The 22867-nt window shown below is 33.2% G+C and overlaps 2 protein-coding genes across 3 annotated transcripts; one reads left to right on the forward strand and one right to left on the reverse strand.

Annotated features, from left to right (window-relative positions):
• The first annotated feature begins 3659 nt into the window (after nt 1-3659).
• Nucleotides 3660-8072, forward strand: LOC133190914 (uncharacterized). The gene is made up of 10 exons (XM_061326598.1): nt 3660-3758; nt 3883-3950; nt 4390-4422; nt 4609-4701; nt 4955-5014; nt 5561-5620; nt 5786-5869; nt 7539-7598; nt 7690-7767; nt 7922-8072. The coding sequence occupies exons 2-10, from the start codon at nt 3909-3911 to the stop codon at nt 7988-7990; spliced, it is 579 nt and encodes a 192-aa protein (XP_061182582.1). The 5' UTR covers nt 3660-3758; nt 3883-3908; the 3' UTR covers nt 7991-8072.
• A 3602-nt stretch (nt 8073-11674) lies between these two features.
• On the reverse strand, nt 11675-22814 carry LOC133190406 (ubiquitin carboxyl-terminal hydrolase 22-like). 2 transcript variants are annotated; one of them, XM_061326024.1, is made up of 13 exons: nt 22596-22814; nt 22242-22374; nt 21996-22109; nt 20944-21048; nt 19540-19715; nt 19244-19391; nt 16841-16943; nt 15848-15960; nt 15428-15485; nt 15164-15290; nt 13681-13844; nt 13416-13565; nt 11675-13012 (listed from the first exon to the last, which is right to left on the reverse strand). In XM_061326024.1, the coding sequence occupies exons 1-13, from the start codon at nt 22713-22715 to the stop codon at nt 12970-12972; spliced, it is 1554 nt and encodes a 517-aa protein (XP_061182008.1). In that variant the 5' UTR covers nt 22716-22814; the 3' UTR covers nt 11675-12969. The 2 variants fall into 2 exon arrangements, with proteins under 2 accessions (XP_061182008.1, XP_061182007.1); XM_061326023.1 differs by having other exon boundaries at nt 19199-19391.
• Nucleotides 22815-22867: the final 53 nt, after the last annotated feature.

Here is a 22867-nt window from a genome sequence, read left to right on the forward strand (position 1 = left end):
AGTACATTTTTTTAATTTTTGATCTCATTTAAAATTGGTAATAAAATGACTATTTTCATGTTTTTAATCTTTAAACACGTGCCCCGTCCCCCCCCCCCCCCCCCCGTGAGACAACAAAACCTTTGGAATGAATAAAAACTGAAAAAAAGGATCTGTTGTTTCGCGGGGGAAGATGTTTTGAAAATAAAGTTCCATTTTCCGTTAATTTCTATAGTGAAATATTTTCTCAAATTAAAGATCTATATCTCTTTATTTTCCCAAATAAGTTATGTTTTACATACATGGATCTAGAGGGGGGGGGGGGTCGTTGGGAGGGGGGGTCCGGACCACGCCCTGGAATTTGTAGAGTTATTTAATGTATAGACCTATACTAAACCAACTAAAAGTGACCTTGGACCCCCGCCCCCCCCCCCCCCTAGAAAACGCGGATCCGTGTTAAGTTGATATGAAAAGTCATAGATAATATGAAGCATAAGATGTTAACAACCCCCCCCCCCCCCCGCCGAAATAGGTTTTTCACGTATAGGAAAGGAGTTTACGTTTTTGTTTTTGTTGTTTTGTTGTTTTTTTTTTTTGGTCAAGAAATTTCTGGGTTGGATTTTTTTTTACTGGGGTGGGCCCCTCCTGTAAAAAAATCCTAGATCCGCGCCTGGTTTTATGAAAATTCACATAAATATCAATATAAATGTGAAAATTTATTCAAATATGTGTGGCAGTTGGCAGTAAGCAGTGAGCAGTTGGCAGTAAGCAGTTGGCAGTAAGCAGTGAGCAGTTGGCAGTAAGCAGTTGGCTGTCGTATATGGAATTCCATACAAAATTTTTAAAGTTATTAAATTTTAAATTTTGAATTTGTAAAATTTCACGCTCACCCTTGGAAACATATTCACATTTTGGAATATTATTTCAAATGTCCTCTACATGTGCAATTAGTTTTTGGAATTTTCATTTTTCACCCGGGAAGTGGGCGGGTGGTTTGCGGATCAAAATACGACATTTTTTCCCCTGAACTCCTCTTACATTTTTCGCAGTAGCCCATTCATTTTTTGGAATATGTGGTGTCTGTGGATGTGCACTAAGGATTAAACATTTTCATTTTGACACTTGGGGGGGGGGGAGGGAGGGGGTAAAACAAATTGCGATTTTTTTCTACAAAAACCTTGATCCCTATACTCCTCCTCTTTCGTAGTAGCCCATTCATAATTTGAAATAAGTATTGATGACAAGTTCGAAGCGAGGTAAAATTAACAAATTTTAGGACTCTTGAACATTTATCATCAGAGATTCCACCCAACCCTCGATTGTTCAAATATATACAACCATTACTTTCTCTTAACATAAAAAATGATCATATGGAGCAGGACAAAATGATTTCCATTTCTAATTCTAGAAGGATGGGTTCTTCCCGTGGAGTAATCAATGTAGCGACAAGTATATTGATACCTTTTTGAGGCAGGTCATATTGTGATCAATTCAAGTTTCGGGGGGGTTGGGGGGGGGGGGGTTGATTGACCTCCAGGGATTATGACCTACATACCATTTAATTAAGATGGATCGACCCTCTGATAAGAGAGATAATTTTCCAAGTAAAAAAAAGTACTAATAGTGCTCATGGTTTACTTTATCAGAGTTTAATCATCGAGACCTTTGAGTATTCATTTCGAGTAAACCCAACATAATATCATAACATCATATTATGATGGAAACATCCTTTGCCTATATTTTTTTCAAATTCTTTTATATTTGACAAAAACATTTAAATCCAGTTTTAAAACCTTTAAAATTGAATAAGTTCTATCTTTTTTTTTTAAATATAACTCTTGCTAAAAGATGTATTGTTTTCTCACAACCACATATAAAATTGTGATATTCTGACGTATAGGATGCAGTGCTTTATTATGTTTTCTAATATGAATTTAGTAGGTATGACACTTAATTTTATTTTCATATATTTGACATATTTTTAATTTTATTTTGTGATAATAAATTATTACTCTTCCTACTGTCTGTGTTAAAATTTCTTCATATTGTGATCTGACATAAGGGCAAGGATCAGCTATTTGTAAATAATAACGACCGTCACTTTTGGAATTGAAATTAAGAACAATATATATTTGTTGCAATTCAGAAAGTTGTATTTACACTTCTGTAATATAACAGAAAAAGAATAAACAATTTAATCTTTTTATCTTAAGAAATATAATTAATATTACCGATTTTGTGTAAAATTGTCCAACTTTTGCGCATGCTTATAAGAGATTTTCCAACCTGTGTGCCAAAAATGCAATTAAAAAAAAATTAAATACTTTTTTATATACATGTAAAACTAAGGGAAATATGTACAAAGTCGAGGCGCTTCGTCCGTTAGACGCTCGCGAAGCTGACTGGTCAGTCGGATTTATGCCTTTTCTCATTTATTTTTATTTTTTTCAAATGAAAAAATTGCCTACTCCTGTGAACACAGGTGAACTACACCACCCTCCCCTACGGAATTCATATAGTTTTTGGAGTTTGAGCGAAGGCATGAAAATAAATAATCTGATTAGACCAATACCCCCTCCCCAATTTGTTTTCTGAATGTAAATTTTTACTTTTGTATTAGTATCATTGAAAGCCCGACTGGTTCCCCCTCCCGTCTTTTTTTTTTTTTTGGATCCAGTATCCTATGCTCATGGACCATAACCCCCCCCCCCCCCTCCCCCCTCTTCCGTCCACCCCCTAAAAGGAGTTTGAAGTTTTGCAGAATTCTCATCTTTTTTGGCTTGTCAAAGTTTTTTTTCAAGTTAATTGTCATTTTTCCCCCTTCCTGCCCTACTCCCTCACTTCGATGCAACATGCTAGACATTTAATTTTTTCCCTTAAAATAGATTTAGAAATTCCAAATTAAAATAACCGGCTATGCTTATTTTATACGTGCTTTTCTAGTGACTTCGACAAATGTCAACAATCAACAACAGTTAACAGTCAAGAACACTTCATGGCATATGCTTTGCTTGACGAGTTTGTGTCATTTATATGTAATAATTAAAATCATATAAAAAATCAATTAATGCCGTTTTTTCAGTCAATAGGATGATTTAGTCACCCTTAGAGTGCGATATTCACTTCGCCCCAGGTGAATATTGTTATCCTCGGTTGGCTAAATTATCGTATGAAAAAAAGAGCAATAATTGTATAATATATAGTACAATTTATGAATTTCAGGGACATTGATATAAATCTCATGTAGAGTAAAATCAGTAAAGCCCCCGATTAAAAAACCTGTGCTTTAATCCCATTTGAGAGACTTTTATTTCAGCTGAGCGACATATTGAGACTTATCCATTGATTATACTTATGTATTGGCAAAATTATTGGAAGGGGGAGACACGCCCCCGTGTCTTCTTGGTACCTACGCACAACACTGATTAGAAGTCAGCGTCAAAGATTTTCCTGCGAATAATACAGAGTTAACGTTCATACTTTAACCTAGGTGACGCATCACAATGGAATGACGTCATAATAGACTTCTTGTCTCTTGCTTCACAAGACATAATTTGTGGTAGGTAGAAAATAAAATAATGAAATGCTTTAGATGTTAGAATCATTATAGCAAGAATATTTATTTAAATGTGGAACTCATTAACATTGTTGTTGTTTTCCAGAAATAGAGAGGCTGTATAAGAAATCTATCATTCGGAATCACGAATTCCAGTTGACATAAAAAGTGTCAAGAATTGAATCAGAATTGGATCAATCGTACATTGTGAACCCAAATACTTGTAAGTATACGCACATGGTTATCAATAGTCATTAACTTTCACTTATGAAATTTAAAAAGTATAAAATCAGATCAAGTTTTCCTTTTGCTCTCTCTCTCTCAAATATGTCATACTTTTATTTAAGTCGAGCGAAAGCTAGAAGTAAACATAATGGACGATAATCCAGGAAAGTCGCCACAGGAGAATGGAGAGGTAAAGTATTGAACTATAAGATATTTTCAATGTGTGCAAATAAATAAATAGACCAATAACTTCTAGGAAAATGTATGCAAACGAATGTTGAACGAAAAACTTATAGCAGAAATTTTGAACAAGTACGAAAGAGATATTTACAAATTTGCAGAATAGAAAGATCTTCATAGATCATATTAGTGAAAGATATAGATAATTAAAAAAATCATTTGTTTTTTTTTTTTTTAAACTTATTAGATCAGCACTCTTTGGAAAGGGGGGGGGGTAGATATTCAGATTTCGGACCGTGTCTTCATTTTTTATTTTATTTAACAGGACCTCTTCCTTTGGAATGTTGTTTATAGGTCTTTCGAAATTATTGCAAACTTTTCTCGCTTTACTCATTATACATTGTATATATATATATAATTATAATACATGTACATGTATAATCTTTAAGAAAACAGTGGAAGTCGCTGCTGAAAAAGAAATGGTGAGTTTGAATTTCTAGTATTACCATAAATTACATGCGTGTATATTTCATAAATAAAATTCATGAATCCAGATTCTGAATGTTTAATAAATTGAAAGTTAAAGTCTACAATTATAAAATTATGATGAAATCCGCACGAATTAGTTTTTTATCTATGGAATGAGGTAATAGTGTACCGTTTTCTAGGCTTCCACGAGCGGATCCAGCGTTTTTAGAGATGCTCTAGAGGTGTTGACAGACGAAGAGAGCGGTACTGATTACCAGGAGTGTCAGCAGGGGGTACAAAATTAAGTTATTTGTTTCCGTAGTTTTTGTTTTGTATTGTCATTTAATTTGTGCGAAATTAAACAAAAATGTACCTTTAATAATGGAGTAAAAAACTAAAATACATGAACAATATACAGTTTATATTTATTTAACCACAGTAAGTCCATGGCCCAAATTTCGGAATGGAGAGACCAAACTACGTCACGAGTATCTTTGAATAATAATTTCATTTTCACCAACAACATACGTTTATTTTCTGTTTCAGTCAAGCACGGCTGTTCTTGACCCCGTTCAGGACCAGAGCCAGGACATGGTGTTAGCAGAGGTAAGACACAAAAATAAGGATTTAAATTTAAGACATGAATTTAATTCTTAAAAATACATGAAATGCAACGCTTCACGCCATATTAACGCACTTCATGAAATATGCCGGCGTGAAGCACAGGCGCTAGGGGACGGGACCCCCCCTTCATTCCTTACCCCTAGGGTTCTCCGACTTCTTTATACTATATATTTTTCTACGACACATTCACAAAGTATTACAATTGAACATCCAAAATATGACCTAAAACTAACCTTTTATCAAAATTCACACTCTGATACAAAAAGAGAACTCTTTTATATCATTTATACAAAATAGTCGGAGTACCCTTGAGGCATGGAACGGGGGGGGGGGGGGGGGCAAGCACCTGTGGTTTGAAGCGTCGTGGTTCATGCACGAATTTTCGAAAACTTAATTCATTTTCTAAATATATGTTCAAAAATATACTAGGGGCAGAATTCTTTGTTCTTTTGGCTGTTTTTGTGTGTGTTTTTTTCCTTTTAAAAAAGGCATGCTCTCAGCACACCATTTGTTGCATTTATACTTCAGACACGAAGGATGTCCTACATTTGTATTGAAAATACTTGGGATGAGAAACTGGATTTGCAGGTACATGTACATGTATATACCTCCTCGCCCAAAAAATACTGGTAATTGCACATTTAAAAAAAGAAAGTTAACATTGTTACACCGTGTATCTACCAGATTTCTTTAGAATTATTCTCTGTCCGTCATAGATTTGAAAGTTTATTTTAATTTTTGCCATTGTCTAAGGCCAAAAAGATGAGCCTGACAGCCATACAGAATGCCTTCTCGTCAGCTGCCGAGATGAGCAGAAGTGATGGAGAAATGGCCCAGGTAAAAAAGAGCAGAACATTTTTTTTTCAATCGTATATCCACTTTTATTACTCTACTGATTTTTTAAGAATTTCACTTTTACATGATAGATGCATTAATTTCATGTTTTCTATTGTAGTCAGTCAGTGCGTTGAAGAAACGGGAGCTAACATATGTTTCCGAAAGTAACAAAACAAAACAAATCAAATCAAAAGCGACGAAAAAAGAAAACAAAATATTTTTTGTCCCCGTAATCGAAGATTCGAAGGCATATAGTTTTTGTTCTGTCCGTCAGTCTGTCTCTTTATCCACAAAAACTTTTAACTTTGCCCAAATTAACTTCTGATTGGTTGGAGCTAGGGCTTTCATATTTGACATATGTATTCCTTGTGACAAGATCTTTCTTTAGGTATCAACATATCTGACCTCTTGACCCTGACCTTAGAGTGTGACTTACTTTTTCAAAATCTTACTAAACAGTAACCTTCGGCATAACTTTCGAACGGTTGATGCTAGGGCTTTTATACTTCACATGTGTATTCCTTGTGGTAAGACCTTCCCTTGGTCAAATATGTTTGACTTTTTGACCTTGACCTTGGATTTTGACCTACTTTTGAAAAACTTTAAACTTGGCCATAACTTTTGAATGGTTGATGCAAGGCTTTCGTAGTTCAAATCAGTATGTATTCCTTGTGACAAGACCAACAATTTTGACCTTGGAGTTTGACCTACTTTTGTAAAAACTTCAACCTTGGCCATAACTTTTGAACCCTTGGTGCTGGGGATTTCACATTATTATATTTCACATTTGTATTCTTTGTGACACTACTCTTTTTTTTAAAGAACCAATATTGTTGACCCCATGGCCTTGAGCTTGGAGTTTTACCTACTTTTGAAGAACTTTAACCTTGACCATAATTTCTGAATGGTTGTTGCAGTAGATTTCACTTCTCACAGGTGTTTCCTTTTGACAAGACCTTTCTTTGGGCACTAACATTTGTGATCTCATGACCTTGACCTTAGAGTTTGATTTGCATTTGACTTTTTTACTTTTGTAAAAACTTCAACCTTGGCCATAACTTTTGAACCCTTGGTACTGGGGATTTCACATTATTATATTTCACATTTGTATTCTTTGTGACACTACTCTTCTTTTTAAAGAACCAATGTTGTTGACCCCATGGCCTTGAGCTTGGAGTTTTACCTACTTTTGAAGAACTTTAACCTTGACCATAATTTCTGAATGGTTGTTGCAGTAGATTTCACTTTTCACAGGTGTTTCCTTTTGACAAGACCTTTCTTTGGGCACTAACATTTGTGATCTCATGACCTTGACCTTAGAGTTTGATTTGCATTTGAAAAACTTTAACCATTGACCATGAGATATCACACAGGGCATCAGTGTTTCACAGACACATCTTGGTTTTTTAACTTGTTTGCATATTTTGCATTGAAAAAATAAAAAAAAAAGCAAGAATATTCATTGGATTATTTCAAAGCTATTGCTTTTATGATCTGATTGCACTTCTTTAGATACTCTTTGTTGTATAGAACCTGTATAAAATTTACTGTAATTTTTTTGTATTTAATACCGGTATCGTAGTGAATTCAAAAGTTACAATTTGACAACACTAATTAGTCTTACATGATTTTACTGATATGTTAACATATTTTTATGATACTGTTTTAGACAAGCAGCAGTGCTAGCCCTGCTGTACATATTGCCTTATCCAAGACAATGGAGATGGAGGTATGTAATAAACAATCAATATTCTACTTGAAATATTTATTTCAGAATTCATTTTATTTTTTTTTTATCTTTCCTTATTTGTTTGTCACAGGCCAGGAAGATGTCTACGACTGCCCTGCAGAAGGCTTTTTCGGCGGCTGCCAGTGATAACCAGAAGAAAATTGTTGAGGTGAGAATTTCTCATGATGTTTGGTCAGACTCACATGGAAAATATGTACCATGTTTTCTTTTCATCAGATAAAAAACAAACAAACAAACAATTATCTGTAAGGTGTTTGTTTCAATCAGATTGGACTTCAAACACGTATTTTCTTTTTTTTCAGCCCAGACAGGGTGTTTTCAGGAGGATTATTTCCAGTTTAACTTCTTGCTGTGGGAGGAGGAATCGTTGAATTTAAATGACTTGTTAATTTTTAATTAAATGTACATACTGTATATTGTTTAATTAATAATTAAAAAAAATACAAAATCTTATTTCTTGTTACATGATAATATCAGTACTTCCTTTCCTAGGCACTTCCTTCTTTATGTGATAAAAGCAAGAAATTTAAAACAAGACATTGTGGGTCATTAAGGGCTATAAAGGTTGTCGTAATTAGTATCTATACATTGGAGACTGAAGGTCCCTTTTCTAAAAATTAAAATCAGCAGCAAGATATACAAGAAACATAAATTGTTCAATGAATTACTAGTAGCTTTAATGGCATCCTCTGAGCTAGTCTGAATATTGGGTTTCATCCAATGCATCATCTGACAAAGACTTGATGATCCTTGACTGAGCACAGTGTGAAGACAAACTGATGGACAGGACATGTCACACAATAATGATCCATCAAAAGACAAACTATAAAATGTACAGGGACAAACTCGGATATCAACAATATACATGAGCTTTCTTTGAAAAATGTGCACATGGCTACATAATTTTTTTTTTGAGCTCACATTATAGATCTCTATAATGGCTCCTAGCTTTGACAACCTCAGCTTGCACACCTACAAACATTCATCAAAGAGGCCAACTTGTGCAAGAGATAGCCATATAGTATTTTGGCTCTAAATTTCATGTCTTAGAAGATCTGCACTTCCTCAAAATCAAGAGACTTTTCATGTCTCAAAAAAAAGAAAGAATCAATTTCAACACTTTATTAAGATATTTCACAATACACAGTTAAACTGGTCTACAAATCTGTGATATTTGGCACACATTTTGATGTGGCACCTTGCAAGCAAAACAGGAATTCTGAATTCTGCAAAGATTGCAACAGTTCTACATTTTAAGAAAATACAACTAATAAAGAAGTTAATTTTCTATTGGACTGGCACTATTTGAACACTAGTGGATGTCCTGAACATGTATTTTCTCAAAACCTATTTATTCTTTTTTTTACCCAATTTTTTCTAAATTCATTCATTTTCAGCCAGCTGAATCAATCAATAAACAGTCACCATATTACACTGCTTAACATCTCACGTACACAAATTTCCTCAATTCCCTGATAAGAAATCATATATTCAAATCAGTACCCTAAAAATTTTTGCATGAAAAATCTTAATACTGATTTACAGTAAGCATTTGCCTGAAATAAAATTTTAAAATATGCGGCCTCCTTTCCAATGACTTGCTGCTCCAAAATTAATGAATGCTAGATTACAAGTAGTACACTAAATTAAATCCTGCATAAAAACAGAATGATCTAAATGGTAAACTGACTTAATTCATTCCATGAATCAAGATTTCCAATTAATGTTGTTTTCATCTAGACAATGAGTATTTCTCTTGCATAAGCAAGAGAGCATGTTCAAAATAAATTTTAACATAATGGACACCTGAAATTCGTAATCAATACAACATCTTGGTTACATGAATGCTTTCTTAGCCATTAAAGTACTACATATAAGTACTTCATTTTCCACATTATAACAGAAAGTCATGGATCCACCGTATTTTTAGTAAGCCTGTGTAAACCTTGAATGTGAGAAAGAAACACCTCCCCCCCTCCCTCTCAACTGACTGGTACTTAATATTACCAAAATGAATCCATACGTAACAGTTCTCAAACTGTCAAAATTGCATCTAAAAATTATAACAAACATGACACACGTGCCACAATGCTTCTCTCCATGTGACTTGCACAAACTTGTAAACTAGTACTTGAAGATGTTCGAGAAATAATCCTTTACATTTAAGCCTTGTAGTTTCCAAGAAAAAAAATTCAGAATACTCCGATTTTAGCACCAAAAGCCTTGATTTTACATTTAAAAATTTGTTTCTATACTGCATGTTGAACTTGTGAATTCAGCTTCTTATGGTCCTGTTGTTCTATAATAGCTAGGTTAAGATTTAAAATTCTGGGCTTTATATATCCCCATGTACAAATTTTAACCCCTGTTGCATCTCCACTGATGCGCTGAAGGCCAAAATTTAAAAAAAAAAAAAAAAAAAAAAAAAAAAAAAAAAAAAAAAAAAAAAAACTTAAATCTATACAAAGTAAGTAAACTTTTTACTTTTTGTTTGTTTGTTTTTTTAATTTTGTTATTTACATCACCTGGTAAAGGGCATAGCTGACAAGTCCGAAATGTCCGAAATGTGAATGTTCAGAGAAGAATGGTGGACAATTAAATTCTGATCAAAACAGTTTATGTGAATTATTGGTTCCTCTGCAGCTGGCATTATCAGAAAACTTAAGATTCTAATTTTAAATGTAATAGAGATTTCATAATTCTAGACTTAACTTTGCTATATTAAATACCTCTTAGGAAATTCCATACAAGAATGATGTAGGGGGAGGTGGTTGAGGGAAAAAAATTTGATCATACAAGGTTAGGAATTACGTGTTCGTTGTTCACATCACATACATGTACTAAATGAACATTATATCACAGCAAAGATAGGATCAAAAAACATCACCTGAAAAAAAGGTCCCTGCTTTAAACACACACAAAAGTTCAAGCATTCTGCCTTACATATAAATCAAAGTATACAAAATACAAACTCTTCAGCTCATTAAACAAAGAAAATCAGCTTGAAACTTAACTAAGGCATCTATGTGAAAACAAATGTGATATGACTGAATAAACCATGTAATGCTCCCCTGTTTAGCACAAATAAGTGAGGTAGCGCAGGTTTTTTCCCCTCTAAAAAGCAGTGTGCGTTCTTGAATCATTATCACAGAATAGTTCGAATATCATTAATTCCACGATTTCTAATTATGCACTCACTAATAATTATAATTCATTCACCTCGGGGTCTCAAAAGCAAAACAACAGTACATTACAAGAATTTCTTAAAAAGTGGAATTTTTTCGATACATTAAAAACACCTGGTTATTTTTGCCTCTATCCACCAATAATTTTTAAATAGATTCCACTGCTAATCATAAAAAAAACATGATTTACAGGGGAAGCAATATATATCTAACGACATGATGTATGTGATAAGCACAGGGACGGATCCAAGATTTTTTTTAACAGGATCAAGAGTGTCCATTATTAATGTTAGAATTGAGCCATCTTAGTGTAGTTTTTTAAAATACCACAAATAATTCAAAATCACCTGGGGTGTAAATCTGTACCTTAAACTGGATCCACCAATGAGGCATGTTTTTGATACAAGTGTCCCAAATCTAACAGAAAATTTTGTTGGGGAAAAGAATTATACAAAATGTAAAACTAGAACTAAAACAAGTCAGATATTCTAGGATGCATGAAACCATTCATGTTTCCAACATTATTTTACTTACTCCAACATTATTAAACTAATCTATGAAGATGTTATTTTTGTTTACTTTATACAAGATGCATGCATCTCTTCTATAACATCATACCTGAACACTGTTCTTAAATTTAAAGACTAGCTTGTGTGATAATACATAATCCCACATAAAAATACACCTATATTCCTAGGAATTCCAACATCCAGTCTAGTACAAATATTACATCTGGGAGATATTCTAGCAGTGGTGGTTTAAATTTTTTGGAGAAAACAGAAAATAAAGATTATATATAAACTCAACGAAAAAAAAAAAGAAAAAAAAAAAAAGAAGAAAGAAAATTCAATAATTAACAAACTGATCTGGAAAAAATGTCTGTAGTCATAATTTCTATTCATGACAATCTCCTCAATAAATAAATACATTAGTAATATATTACAATCACTCTATACACAAATTCCTATTCACATTAATACATTGAAGGATTCCAATTCATATCACAAAACACTCATATTTTGAATACACATTTACAGCAATCAATGCTTTTTGCAGCACTTTCAAAATGGAGAAAAAAAAGGTTGTCAAAAATCATTTACAATGAAGATCAAAAAGGCTCAAGATTTGGAATATATTTTTGGCAAGAAAAAAAAAACAAAGCAAAACACACCTTTCTGTACAAAAATACATGTAAAAACATGTATTTTCTTCCACTGACTCATGCATTCACATTCATTCAATTTTCCACTTTATAACACTTTGACTACACTCAATCACATACCACTGGGAAAACATTATATACACATGCAATGAATGCACATCACTATGTACACAACATTAAAGTACCAACTTGAATTTTTTTTCTGTAGAACACTTTTATCTGCACCATATTTTTTCTCTATAAATTGTTACACAAATGGACAACATTATTCTGGTCAAGGAAATCAGTACAAAATGACATCTATCAAAATATATTTCCACTATTAAGGAATTAGTGAAATGCTGAATCCAAGTGGGCCAAAAAACAGAGACAAAAACATTAGTGCATTTTTGTGCCTATATGCTTGCTTGATGGTTTAAAGAAAATGTTTTGTATAACAGAAATTGTTGATATCAAGAATTTCAAACAGAGAAGTTGTTTTTATGATGCTTCTACAATCTTGGAAATTTTTTTTCCTAACAAGATTTGACAACAAACATGAAAAATAAATACTGTAAGATGCTTATTTCATGCAACTATGTACATGTATCTGTGAACTGAGGGCACAAATGAATGTTCAACATATCAAGCACTATGAAAAAAAAAGTTGGTGAAATCTTGTCCTGTCTCTGTCAGTGAGATCAAATATAAACTGAGCAAAAACTGATTGAGGCATAACAATTAACCTATATAAATCCAAAATATCACCCAAGTCATGCCAAGCACAACCGTACAATTATTCCAGATCTGTTGTCAAATTATTATGTCTAATTCAATAATCAGCTGTTCATGTCTATTTCATTGAACTATATATGACTAGCAACTGAACTGCTATAGAACATTAGTAGATACATGTATAAATGTACTAAAATATAAAGACTAATCTATTAATACTTTGAATCCTACAAGAAAGACAAGTTGTGGAAACCCTCAGATAATAACAGCTTCCCATGATCCTCTTCCATCACTGGTATTCCAAAATCTGCTTGTGATAAAACAGTAGGTACCTGCAAAACATACTGAATAGATGCAAATTTTGTACTTTATAGTGCTCTCATCTGAGCTTTCTTGGGAAAATATTTCAATTTTTCAAAAGAGTGATAATGGATCTACTTAGGTACTTCTGTTCAAATGTATTATAAGTAAACATGGCGTTTTCATGAGATGGCGTGCTATATATTAACAAGACTCTAAATTACATGTACTGGGACATGTATTTAACAGCTTCTGCATCAAACTTAAACACTTTATTAATAAGTATCCAATACTATGCTATATTAGAAAGTGTTCAATCTTTTTTTAAAATTTTGATCCCTAAAACAACCATGTCAATTAATGAAATAAATTTGATTAATTAATCAAATTTATTTCAATTAATAATTTGATGTTCCTATAAAAAATCCACCTCACCCTTCACTTTTAAGCACGTCATTAAGTGTTGCTTTAGTGATGAGGTGGTCATCACACTTGAACCACTGGTCCTTGTGTTGTCGGATAAAACAGGTGTAGTGTCCGCATTCTATCGTACCCATATGGTTCACAACAGCAAACAATGAATATCTACATAAATAAAACATCACCACCTTATATGGTAAAACTGCCTAGATTTTTATCTGAAGATACGACAATTTTTTTATACCAATTTCCTTAGATTTGGATTAGTTTAGAGACTTACTTGTTATCACATGAAAGACCTTTGGCAGATTCCTGTACAATTTGATTCCTGTAGCCATTGTTGTTATTGCGGGAGGAGGACATAAACGGAGTCATGTCCAACTCCTCTGGGAATGATACAAAAGTTGAGATCTTCTTGTGGAGGCCTGTTAAGTGCTCAAATCTCTGTAATGTATTAACAAACTATGTACTTGTATGTGCATTGTGGGGAAAACAAATAATATCAAAATGTGGCATATGACAACCGTAAATTACATACAATAGGGACCCACATCTCTTCTCAACATTTCTCGAGTTTCATTGTACAATATATTGCATATTCTCTATGAAAATTTTGTTACATTCCATGTACATGTACATTACAACTAGGCAGCATAAAAATGACATGTACATTAAAAGATACGCACAAAAAAAGCGTAAAAGTGCTCTTGTATTTTACTGAACTTTTGTCTCAAGAACCAATAAATAACTGAACTACAGAGATATTCTTAAGACTAGAAAATTGTACATAGGGCATGAATGTCCTGTCCCAGGTTCATTTAGCAACATGAAAAAAAATGCACCTTGCTTCCTTGTTAAAGATTAGGGTAAATGAGGAATAGTGAGGTCGATGTCACAGGGAAGGTTAAGGTCAGAAAATTAATTATTATGATACGATTCAATAGCTCTCACAAATTTAAATTGGTGTATGATGTATGATGAAAATATTTCTTTGAAATTGAGTTTTAAACACAACAAATAGCAAATTCAAAGGTCACAGAAAAGATCAACGTAAAAATTATTGGATGCATTTGATAAGTTCTCACCAATATGTGTCAGTATACGTGTTAGATAAAAATATCTTGAATAGTTTCTTTGAAATTCAGCTAACACAAATTTTGGACTAGTAAGGTCAAGGTCATAGAGAAGATTAAGGTCCAAAACTGTTGATGCAGTTGAATACCTATCACTACTATGTATCTGCATATGAAGTTTGATAAATATATCTTGAATAGTTTCTTTGAAACTAAGCTAAATGCAAATTTAAGAAAAATGAAAACAAGGTCAAAGGAAAGGTCAAGACCAAAAACTTTTTGATGCAGTTGAATAGCTCCTACTTATATGTATCAGCATATGAAATTTTATAAAAACATCTTTGATAGATTCGTTGAAATTAAGCTAAACACAAATTTAAGAAAAGTGTGGTGAAGGTCAAAGGAAAGGTCAACGTCCAAAAATGTTGATGTAGTTGAATAGCTCTTATCAATATGTATCAGCATATGAAGTTTGATAAAAATATCTTGAACAGTTTCTTTGAAACTGAGCTAAACTCAAATTTAAGAAAAGTGAGGTCAATGGATGGACAGACAGATGGATGGAAGGATGGATGGAAGGACAGAAGATGGACATGACAAACACAATATGCCCTGGCCATATTCATGGTGGGGCATACAAAGGTCATGTACATGTAAATATGTCATGCTTCCTCAAAGGCTTGAACAAACCTTGAGATGAAAACAGGCCACTATTGGTAGCTTCTTCATGGTCAGCTGTTTGGTGGACTCCTGGTAACTGTGACAAGTACTGCACTTGATTTTAGCTGAACTGCCTAAGTGCTCAGGCTTTGTAAATCTGCAGGTATTGAGAAACTTGAATAGTTTATCTATAGATACATCAACTTGTTTCATTTTCTAATGATCTGAGAGATGTATTTTAATCAATCCATTTCACTGAAATTAGAATTACATGTATTCCCTCCTGCTACTTACCGTTTTAAGCAGTCTAATAATGAGGTAGGTTCATAAGTTCCTGGACTATTTGTAAAACCTGTCAAATTAAAAATAATCACCTTAATTACTATTTATCAAATAAAATTGGCTTCAAGAATGAACACTGAAAATTTTTTACACTACAGAGAACTGGTTGAAACTGTTCAAACATGGTCAAATTCCTAAAGGTGTAATTTTTTTTGGTCTTGATCTGAAGTCATTTTTGTTTGTTGTACAGTGTTGCACAACATGACAGATCTAGGTATAATTGTCATTTGCAGGAAATCAATGATTTAAATCATTTCTGACAAAAGAATAAAGTAGCACAGTTGCAAATACATATAACTACAATATGTAAATCTATCCAATAAAATCAAACAATCCTCTATTTATTTAACATCTTCTGACAGCAGCACTCACCTGAACTTGGTGAGGAGCTGGAGTTATTAACATTTAAGAGAGCATTTGGTATGGCACCTGGTCCCAGGTCAAGAGAAATGTCCCATATTGGATCTATTGTGGTTGACACATTACTACAACAGAATATTTTCCTTTACTGAAAAAAGTCAGATGTGATTACTATGATATAAACCTGTTTTAAATAACACAGTAATATGTTTTTAATTTTTTTTTGTTTTTTCCCCCTAAACAAGTAAAATAACTAAAGAGCATTAGATTAAGGCTAACCTTATAAAAGGTTGGCATTAGAAAAAAAAGAATTCTTTAGATTCTCCCTGCATGCTCCTCTCAAGGTGACCAGCCAAGAGAAAATTATCAAATCTCAAATACATTTTTAGAAAACATGAATAAAGCACCAATTATGCATTTTCTAAACAAAGATTTATCAACGAGTACATTTTAATTAGGATAAAAAAAAATCAAATGCATCCAGGCATCTGATAAAAAATTGCATGCTTTTTTTTATAATCAGCATTTTCAATGTATGTGATATAATTGCCAAATATGAAAGATATCACTTAAAAAAAAAATTATTTCATGCTAATAAGCATCCAAGGTGAGTCTTTAAAAATTGATTTCTTTTCAAATTTAATTAAAAAAAAAAAAATCTTTTTATGGGGTGCATATATCATCTTTTTATAAAACAGTTTCAAAGACTTCACAAAACCTTAGATCTTATCAAGATGCATGATCTATCAGGCAATGCAAAAACTACAGAACAAAATTTCAACTCTGATTACTTTCATAATAACGGGAAAATTAAAATAACCTCAACAGATAACATATTTCTGTCAATGTGTCCAACATCTGACACTGTGGACATAAACTCTTTAGCATTATTTCCATAAAGGACTAAAGTCTTATGAGAAAATTTTCTGCACAGACAGATGGAAAAATGCGGTCAGACACTTGACAAAAAGTGATCCCTCTGTAGTCAGATTTGTAGTGACATACTTGCACTGCTGACATGTAACATCCGACTGTAAACCACCAGTAAAGATTTGGTCGATGATGCAGTTACAGTGATGTGGATTCCCTGAAGCCATTCCGTTTCTCCCTATAGAATTATAACAAAGAGTCTACAATTACATTCTATGTAACACACAGCATATACATGTATGTGCATGATGTATTATGCTTGAAAACGTATTTTTTTCAAAAATGAATTTAATATTCTATATTTATACAGTTAACTTGTTGTATTATTGGATATGAACAAAGATTGCATTATTTCAAAATATTATATTGAAGTAATTTTCAGAAAGAAAAATAAATATGCTTAGAGTATTTGTGATCAAAACAGTTTGCAATTTGACAATCGTTACTGGGAACAAAAAAAGCACTTGTACTCAAGAACATGACAAAACAGTTGTTCATGCATCAAAAACTTTTGCCTTTATATATAGCATGTTTTATTGGTAACAAACAGTTAAAAATACAGACAGAATTTTGAACATTACAAGAAAGTCAGACTTTGATGTATGGATAAAAGGTAGATTGAGGAACACAGAGTGATTACCACCTCATGCAAACAGATTAAATCTATAAGAATCACTGATTACTAAATACACAAGCAAAGGTGACTACATATATATATACAGGTAAACTTCGGTATCTTGACATCAGATGTGTCGTCAATCTGGGATATGTCAACATCCTACAGCTGTATTTATTATATACAGTCAAACCTCATTATCTCGAACTCAATGGAACTGAGAAAAAACCTTCGAGATACCCGAGGATTTGAGATATCCAGGGTAAAATACTCAAAGAATAAGGGGTTGGGACTTCCAAATCACTTGGACATATCCATGGTATTTATTGGACATATCCATGGTATTTGAGATATCAGTGTTTGAGATACCAAAGTTCGACAGTAAATGAATTCAAAAACTTGGGTACATGTATGTCGACCTCAGTTGTAGAGTACCCCTCCTTCTTTGATGTATATTCACAATCCAAAAAGTAAAATTTCCCTTGTATGTGTCAACAATGGGGCAATTTTCTGCTCTACTAAACCTAAGTGTTTATCAGATGGTCACTCGTCATGCACAGACGACTCTGTGTATCTCCACATCATAAGAAATTCACACCTTTCAAACCCATATTTTGACTGCATATAGACTTTGTTTGTAAATGAATCTCAAGAATTCTTAGTTGTTAATTTCTTAACAGCTCATGATCAGGTAATATCATTGATAAATCCACAAGATTCTGTGTAAATGTACACACAATTATTTATATGGAAACCTATCATAAATTTAATCTGAAAAAGGCAACTGAATTACAATGAATAACAAATACATTGAATTCAGTTCAAATATATCTTGTAAGAAATGATACAATTTTTCATGATATTTTGCGGTAAAAATGCATTCAACAGGAAATAATTCAATGTCACGAATAACTGATTCAGCCGTGACTCATCCATATTTAACATCAGTATAAAAAATTTCTTTTATATATTTTGTTCTTTAATTACTTTTTTTTGAAATAAAATAAGAAAAAATATGCATGCATTTTATTTGCAATGTACAAAGTTTATACAGCGCATTTCATATCCTGTTCTAATAAAATGCAAACATCACAAGCAGAATGCCGGATGGAAAACTCTCAATAAATTTAGAAAGAAATCATTTAATCAATAAGACATTTTTTAAATAACTTCTTAGATTTTGTGATAAACAAATGGAGGAAATGCTGAAAATAAGACAAATAACTAACTACTGAATTCGTGTACATAATAAACTATTCTTGGTTTTGCTATGCAGTGAAATCTTGGACGTTGAGTCTCAACTCCCATATCTAGAGACCCCAGATATCTCGACATTTTCCGATAGTCCTGCCTATGTCAAGATACTGAAATTTACCTGTATACAGTATATATAGGAATAAAAATATTTTATAAGTGAACAACACAAAGTCAGAAATCCAACTGCTTATTTTTGTATACCTACACACCGCATTACAGACAGAACCTTTATTCATGCAATTACAACCCAAAGTTGACCGAAAAGTATTCACATACAAGTACTATGCTACGTCAATGATACATACAAGATATAAAGGTATGTGTATGAATGTTCATACAATCTTGTATTCCCCCTTTGATTTTTCTGCAGATCATCTATCAATGTACTGAAGTTCATTTCAGAAATAGTAAAAAGAGAAGAAGTCTATTTGATAGGAAGACAAAGAGAAATTCTCTCCACTGAAAGAAGCTAAAAAAGGCTTTTGAAATGCAATCGAGAACTGTAGACCTCTGAGAAAAGCTTGTTTGAATGAACAGGGAATATACAAGCCTGTACAAACCTGTGAAGAACTTGTTGATGGATAAACACTTATTATCTGAGTAACCTTTACAGTGACGATGCAGCACATCAAGCGCTGCGATCAGAAACTCATGAGCATCCTGTTGTTCATAACCAGCCAGGTGTCGAGCGTTGGTCCAGACCAAATGTAATAGACGATATGGAATATGAGGAGTTCTATTGCCAGAATAAAACTGTAATAACAAAATACATATAAAAAACTATGTAACCTTCAATGTCTTGTTCAAATAGTAATTATACTTCAAAATTTTATGTTTTTATTGCAATTTTAAGTGAAAATCATTTAACTCTTTTCAATAATAAATAATCATGACAAAATACCTCTTGGAAAAGCCTTGCCATCTCACAAACAAGGCACTGTTGAGCTTCTACTGAGGTCATTTGACAATTGTGCTTATCAGCAAGGAAAAAGTCACGTAGCACCGGGGTGTGAATCAATGATTGCACAATGCAGTTCATAAAACAGGTATTTCCTAAATTAATTAGCCCTCTCAATCCTGTGCAGAAAGAAAGAAATCTATACATTATCACAAATTAAAACAAAATTTCTATACAAATCTGCTAAACCAACTTCTAAACATGCTTAGTCAGAAAGTCTATCTGCCATTTGCATGAGAAATAGAGTAATGTTCCTTTATAAGGTTTAAAGATGAACAGGTTTGGTAAAAAAAAAATTCAGGAATGTTAAGTAACTTTCTTTGTTAAAAATTTCAACTGAATGATGATTTTTCAAGAGAAGATACCGACAGACAGACATACGACAGGTCATCAGAAAAGTGTGATGAACTTTGGTTCGTGCAAAAAGAAACAAGAGGCCAATGGGCCACAACACTCACTTTGGCCCTCTGTTCTTCATCAGATTTTCCCCTTTGTATTCCTATGTAAAATTTTGATTCACCTTTTGTGGCCTCATCCTATATAAAGGGGCCATGATTTGAATAAAATTGAACCTACACTACCAGAGGATGCATCTTTACAACTTATCATGGCTCTACTGTTTTTTCTATGTAAAACTATGATCGTCCATTGTAGTCCCCACCCTACCCTTTGGGGATCAAGATTTCAACACAACTTGAATCTACACTACTTAAAGTTGCTTCTATATTAATACAACTAATTATGGCTTTTCTATGCTTGAGATGCTTTTAAAATGTTTTTTTAAAAATATATTTCTTTATCAAACTTTGATTTCCTATTGTGGCCCCACCTTACCCCAAGGGACCATGGTCTGAACAATTTACAATCTACATACCTCAGGAAACTTTCATCTAAGTTTCATCTTTTTTGGTGGTTCTTGATTTTTCCTACATATTTCAATGCAAAACTTTGATTCCCTTTTGTGGCCCCACCCTACCCCCTGGTGCCATGATTTGAAAAAATTACATTTTACACTACCTCAGGAAGATATCAAATAAGTTTCACCTTTTCTGCCCTGGTGGTTCTAGAGCAGAAGATTTTCTAATGGCCCCAAACTATTTTTGTCTTTTCCTGATTATCTCCCCTTGGAAGGGGATTTCATCCTTCATTTTAAACTTCACTTTATCCAAGGATGCTTTGTACCAACTTTTGCTAAATTTGACCCAGTGGTTCTTGAGAAAAGTTGAAAATGTTTACAGACGGATGGACAATGGACAGTGGGTGATCAGAAAAGCTCACTTAAGCTTTCAGCTCAGGTGAGCTAATAACAATAGAGGCCATATTCCATATTGCATATGAACATTTTACCTATAGTTGACTTATTTTCTACTTTTCTCCTCTTTGGATTTTGTCTAAGAATTTCAACCTCTACATCTGTTGGTTCCCATGCTATGAAATTGTATGTTTTCAACCCTGCTATGATAGAAAATGCAATGAAAAAAAGATATATATAAAACAGGCAATCAAAAATGACAATGCTTATCTCATTGAATTTATCTATAAGAAAGGCAAAGTCTCGACATACTGAATGTTTAGAAAGATTCATTACTTACATGTAAATTCATCATGACATGCCTTTCAGAAAGACAATTACATGTAGCATTTATTTGTAGATGCATCATCGAAGCAAGTTTGATCAAGGTAGGACAGATATTTACTTGAGAATGGACATTAATCTGGCCACTTATAATACATACACAGATTGAATTATCCAAAGCAAGCTAGTCTGGGTGTCTTTCTTCCTTTGATGCCAAATTCATTCAAGTTTGATCAAAATAGGGCTTATAATTACTAAGGAATGAACCTGCTCCCCAAAAATATAACTGGAAAATATAGGTCAGATACAGCATCCAAAGGAAGTTTGGTAGCATGTTTAAAGCAAATTTTGAAGTGTGTATCTGTAAATGCAACATTCATACAAGTTATTTCAGCCCATGTTTGGCTTATAGGTAATATGGAATACATACTGTAACAGGAAAGGAGAAAATGTATGGCTGGACTGGGAACTGAACCAGGGACCCCTGCATCACTATTAACTAGTCAGGTGCTCTACCAATTAAACTATCCAGGCCTATCCATGGCCCAAAGCATTACATTCCTCCTTCTTTAAATTGTCTTCACCCTCGAAGACACAAGTTCTTATTTGCCCTGGCAGGACCTTCACCTGCAATTCCAGGGGTGGTCAACTGCTCTATGAGAAAATGTATGTTTGGACCGGGAATCAAACCATGACCCACTGGGCAGGCATCACTAGTCAAGTGCTCTACCAACTGAGGTACCCCGTCCAATCCTTATGGCCCAAACCATTACAACACCAACCTAAAATAACTTGTATGAATTTTAAAAAATAAGAAATAAACCTAAAGATTTGGCAGCTTTCTCATTTTGGAGATGAGCAATGCTTTCCAGTTCTTTGTCATAAACATAATCTCCACATTCAAAGCAATAAATTGTCCCATATGTCATGTCAGCAGCTGTGAACAAAAAATGGAAGTGATTTGATACATGAACATATTTAATGAAGTATAGCTCTACTTTCCTAATTTATTACAGAATGAAGACAAATTGCAGACTGATTATACAGTTGAAAATATTTGATAGGTTACCTAAATTGTGATTCTTGGAGAATGCATGCTCATGGATGTGTTTGGTTGTGTAACAGCCAAAAAATACACAGTACAGACAAGCATGTAGTCTGAAGGATGGGAAGCGGCAGGTGTGACATACCCCAGACTTTCCCTAAATTAATGGAAAATTATTTAATCATGTTTAACCATCAATAATATGTTTCAACATTTCCTTGTTCACATTTCTCAACATAAAACTTTACCAGACAATTGAGGAATACATTTTTAATCTTATCTTAACTCTCTGTCTTCTTTCATATATATATTTTTTTCAAGCCATTAAATTAGTAAGGATTATAATGTTATTTGGCATTGTCAAAACAAACAAAACACCTTTCTTTGCCTTGCACTGTCCGATGAAGCAGCGATAAAATATGCATGAATTATTCGAAATTGGTTGGTTCCATATTTAGACTTGTACTCAGTTATGTGTTGACAACTTGTCATAGTCATAATAACGTGCCCTTTTGATTGCAAATCCTCTGTTTCATTTTTTTGAAATAACAGATTTCTTGCGACAAAAACCTGACAAAGATTATGCGCAGTCGTGACTCATTTAGAGCTTCTTCACGCATGGTGCAAATTCCGGTTCCGCTAAGTTTCTA

Source organism: Saccostrea echinata, unplaced genomic scaffold (assembly GCF_033153115.1).
Source record: "Saccostrea echinata isolate AGI-Se365-2 ecotype Australia unplaced genomic scaffold, CSIRO_AGI_Sech_v1 ptg000022l, whole genome shotgun sequence".
Taxonomy (NCBI): Eukaryota; Metazoa; Mollusca; class Bivalvia; order Ostreida; family Ostreidae; genus Saccostrea; species Saccostrea echinata.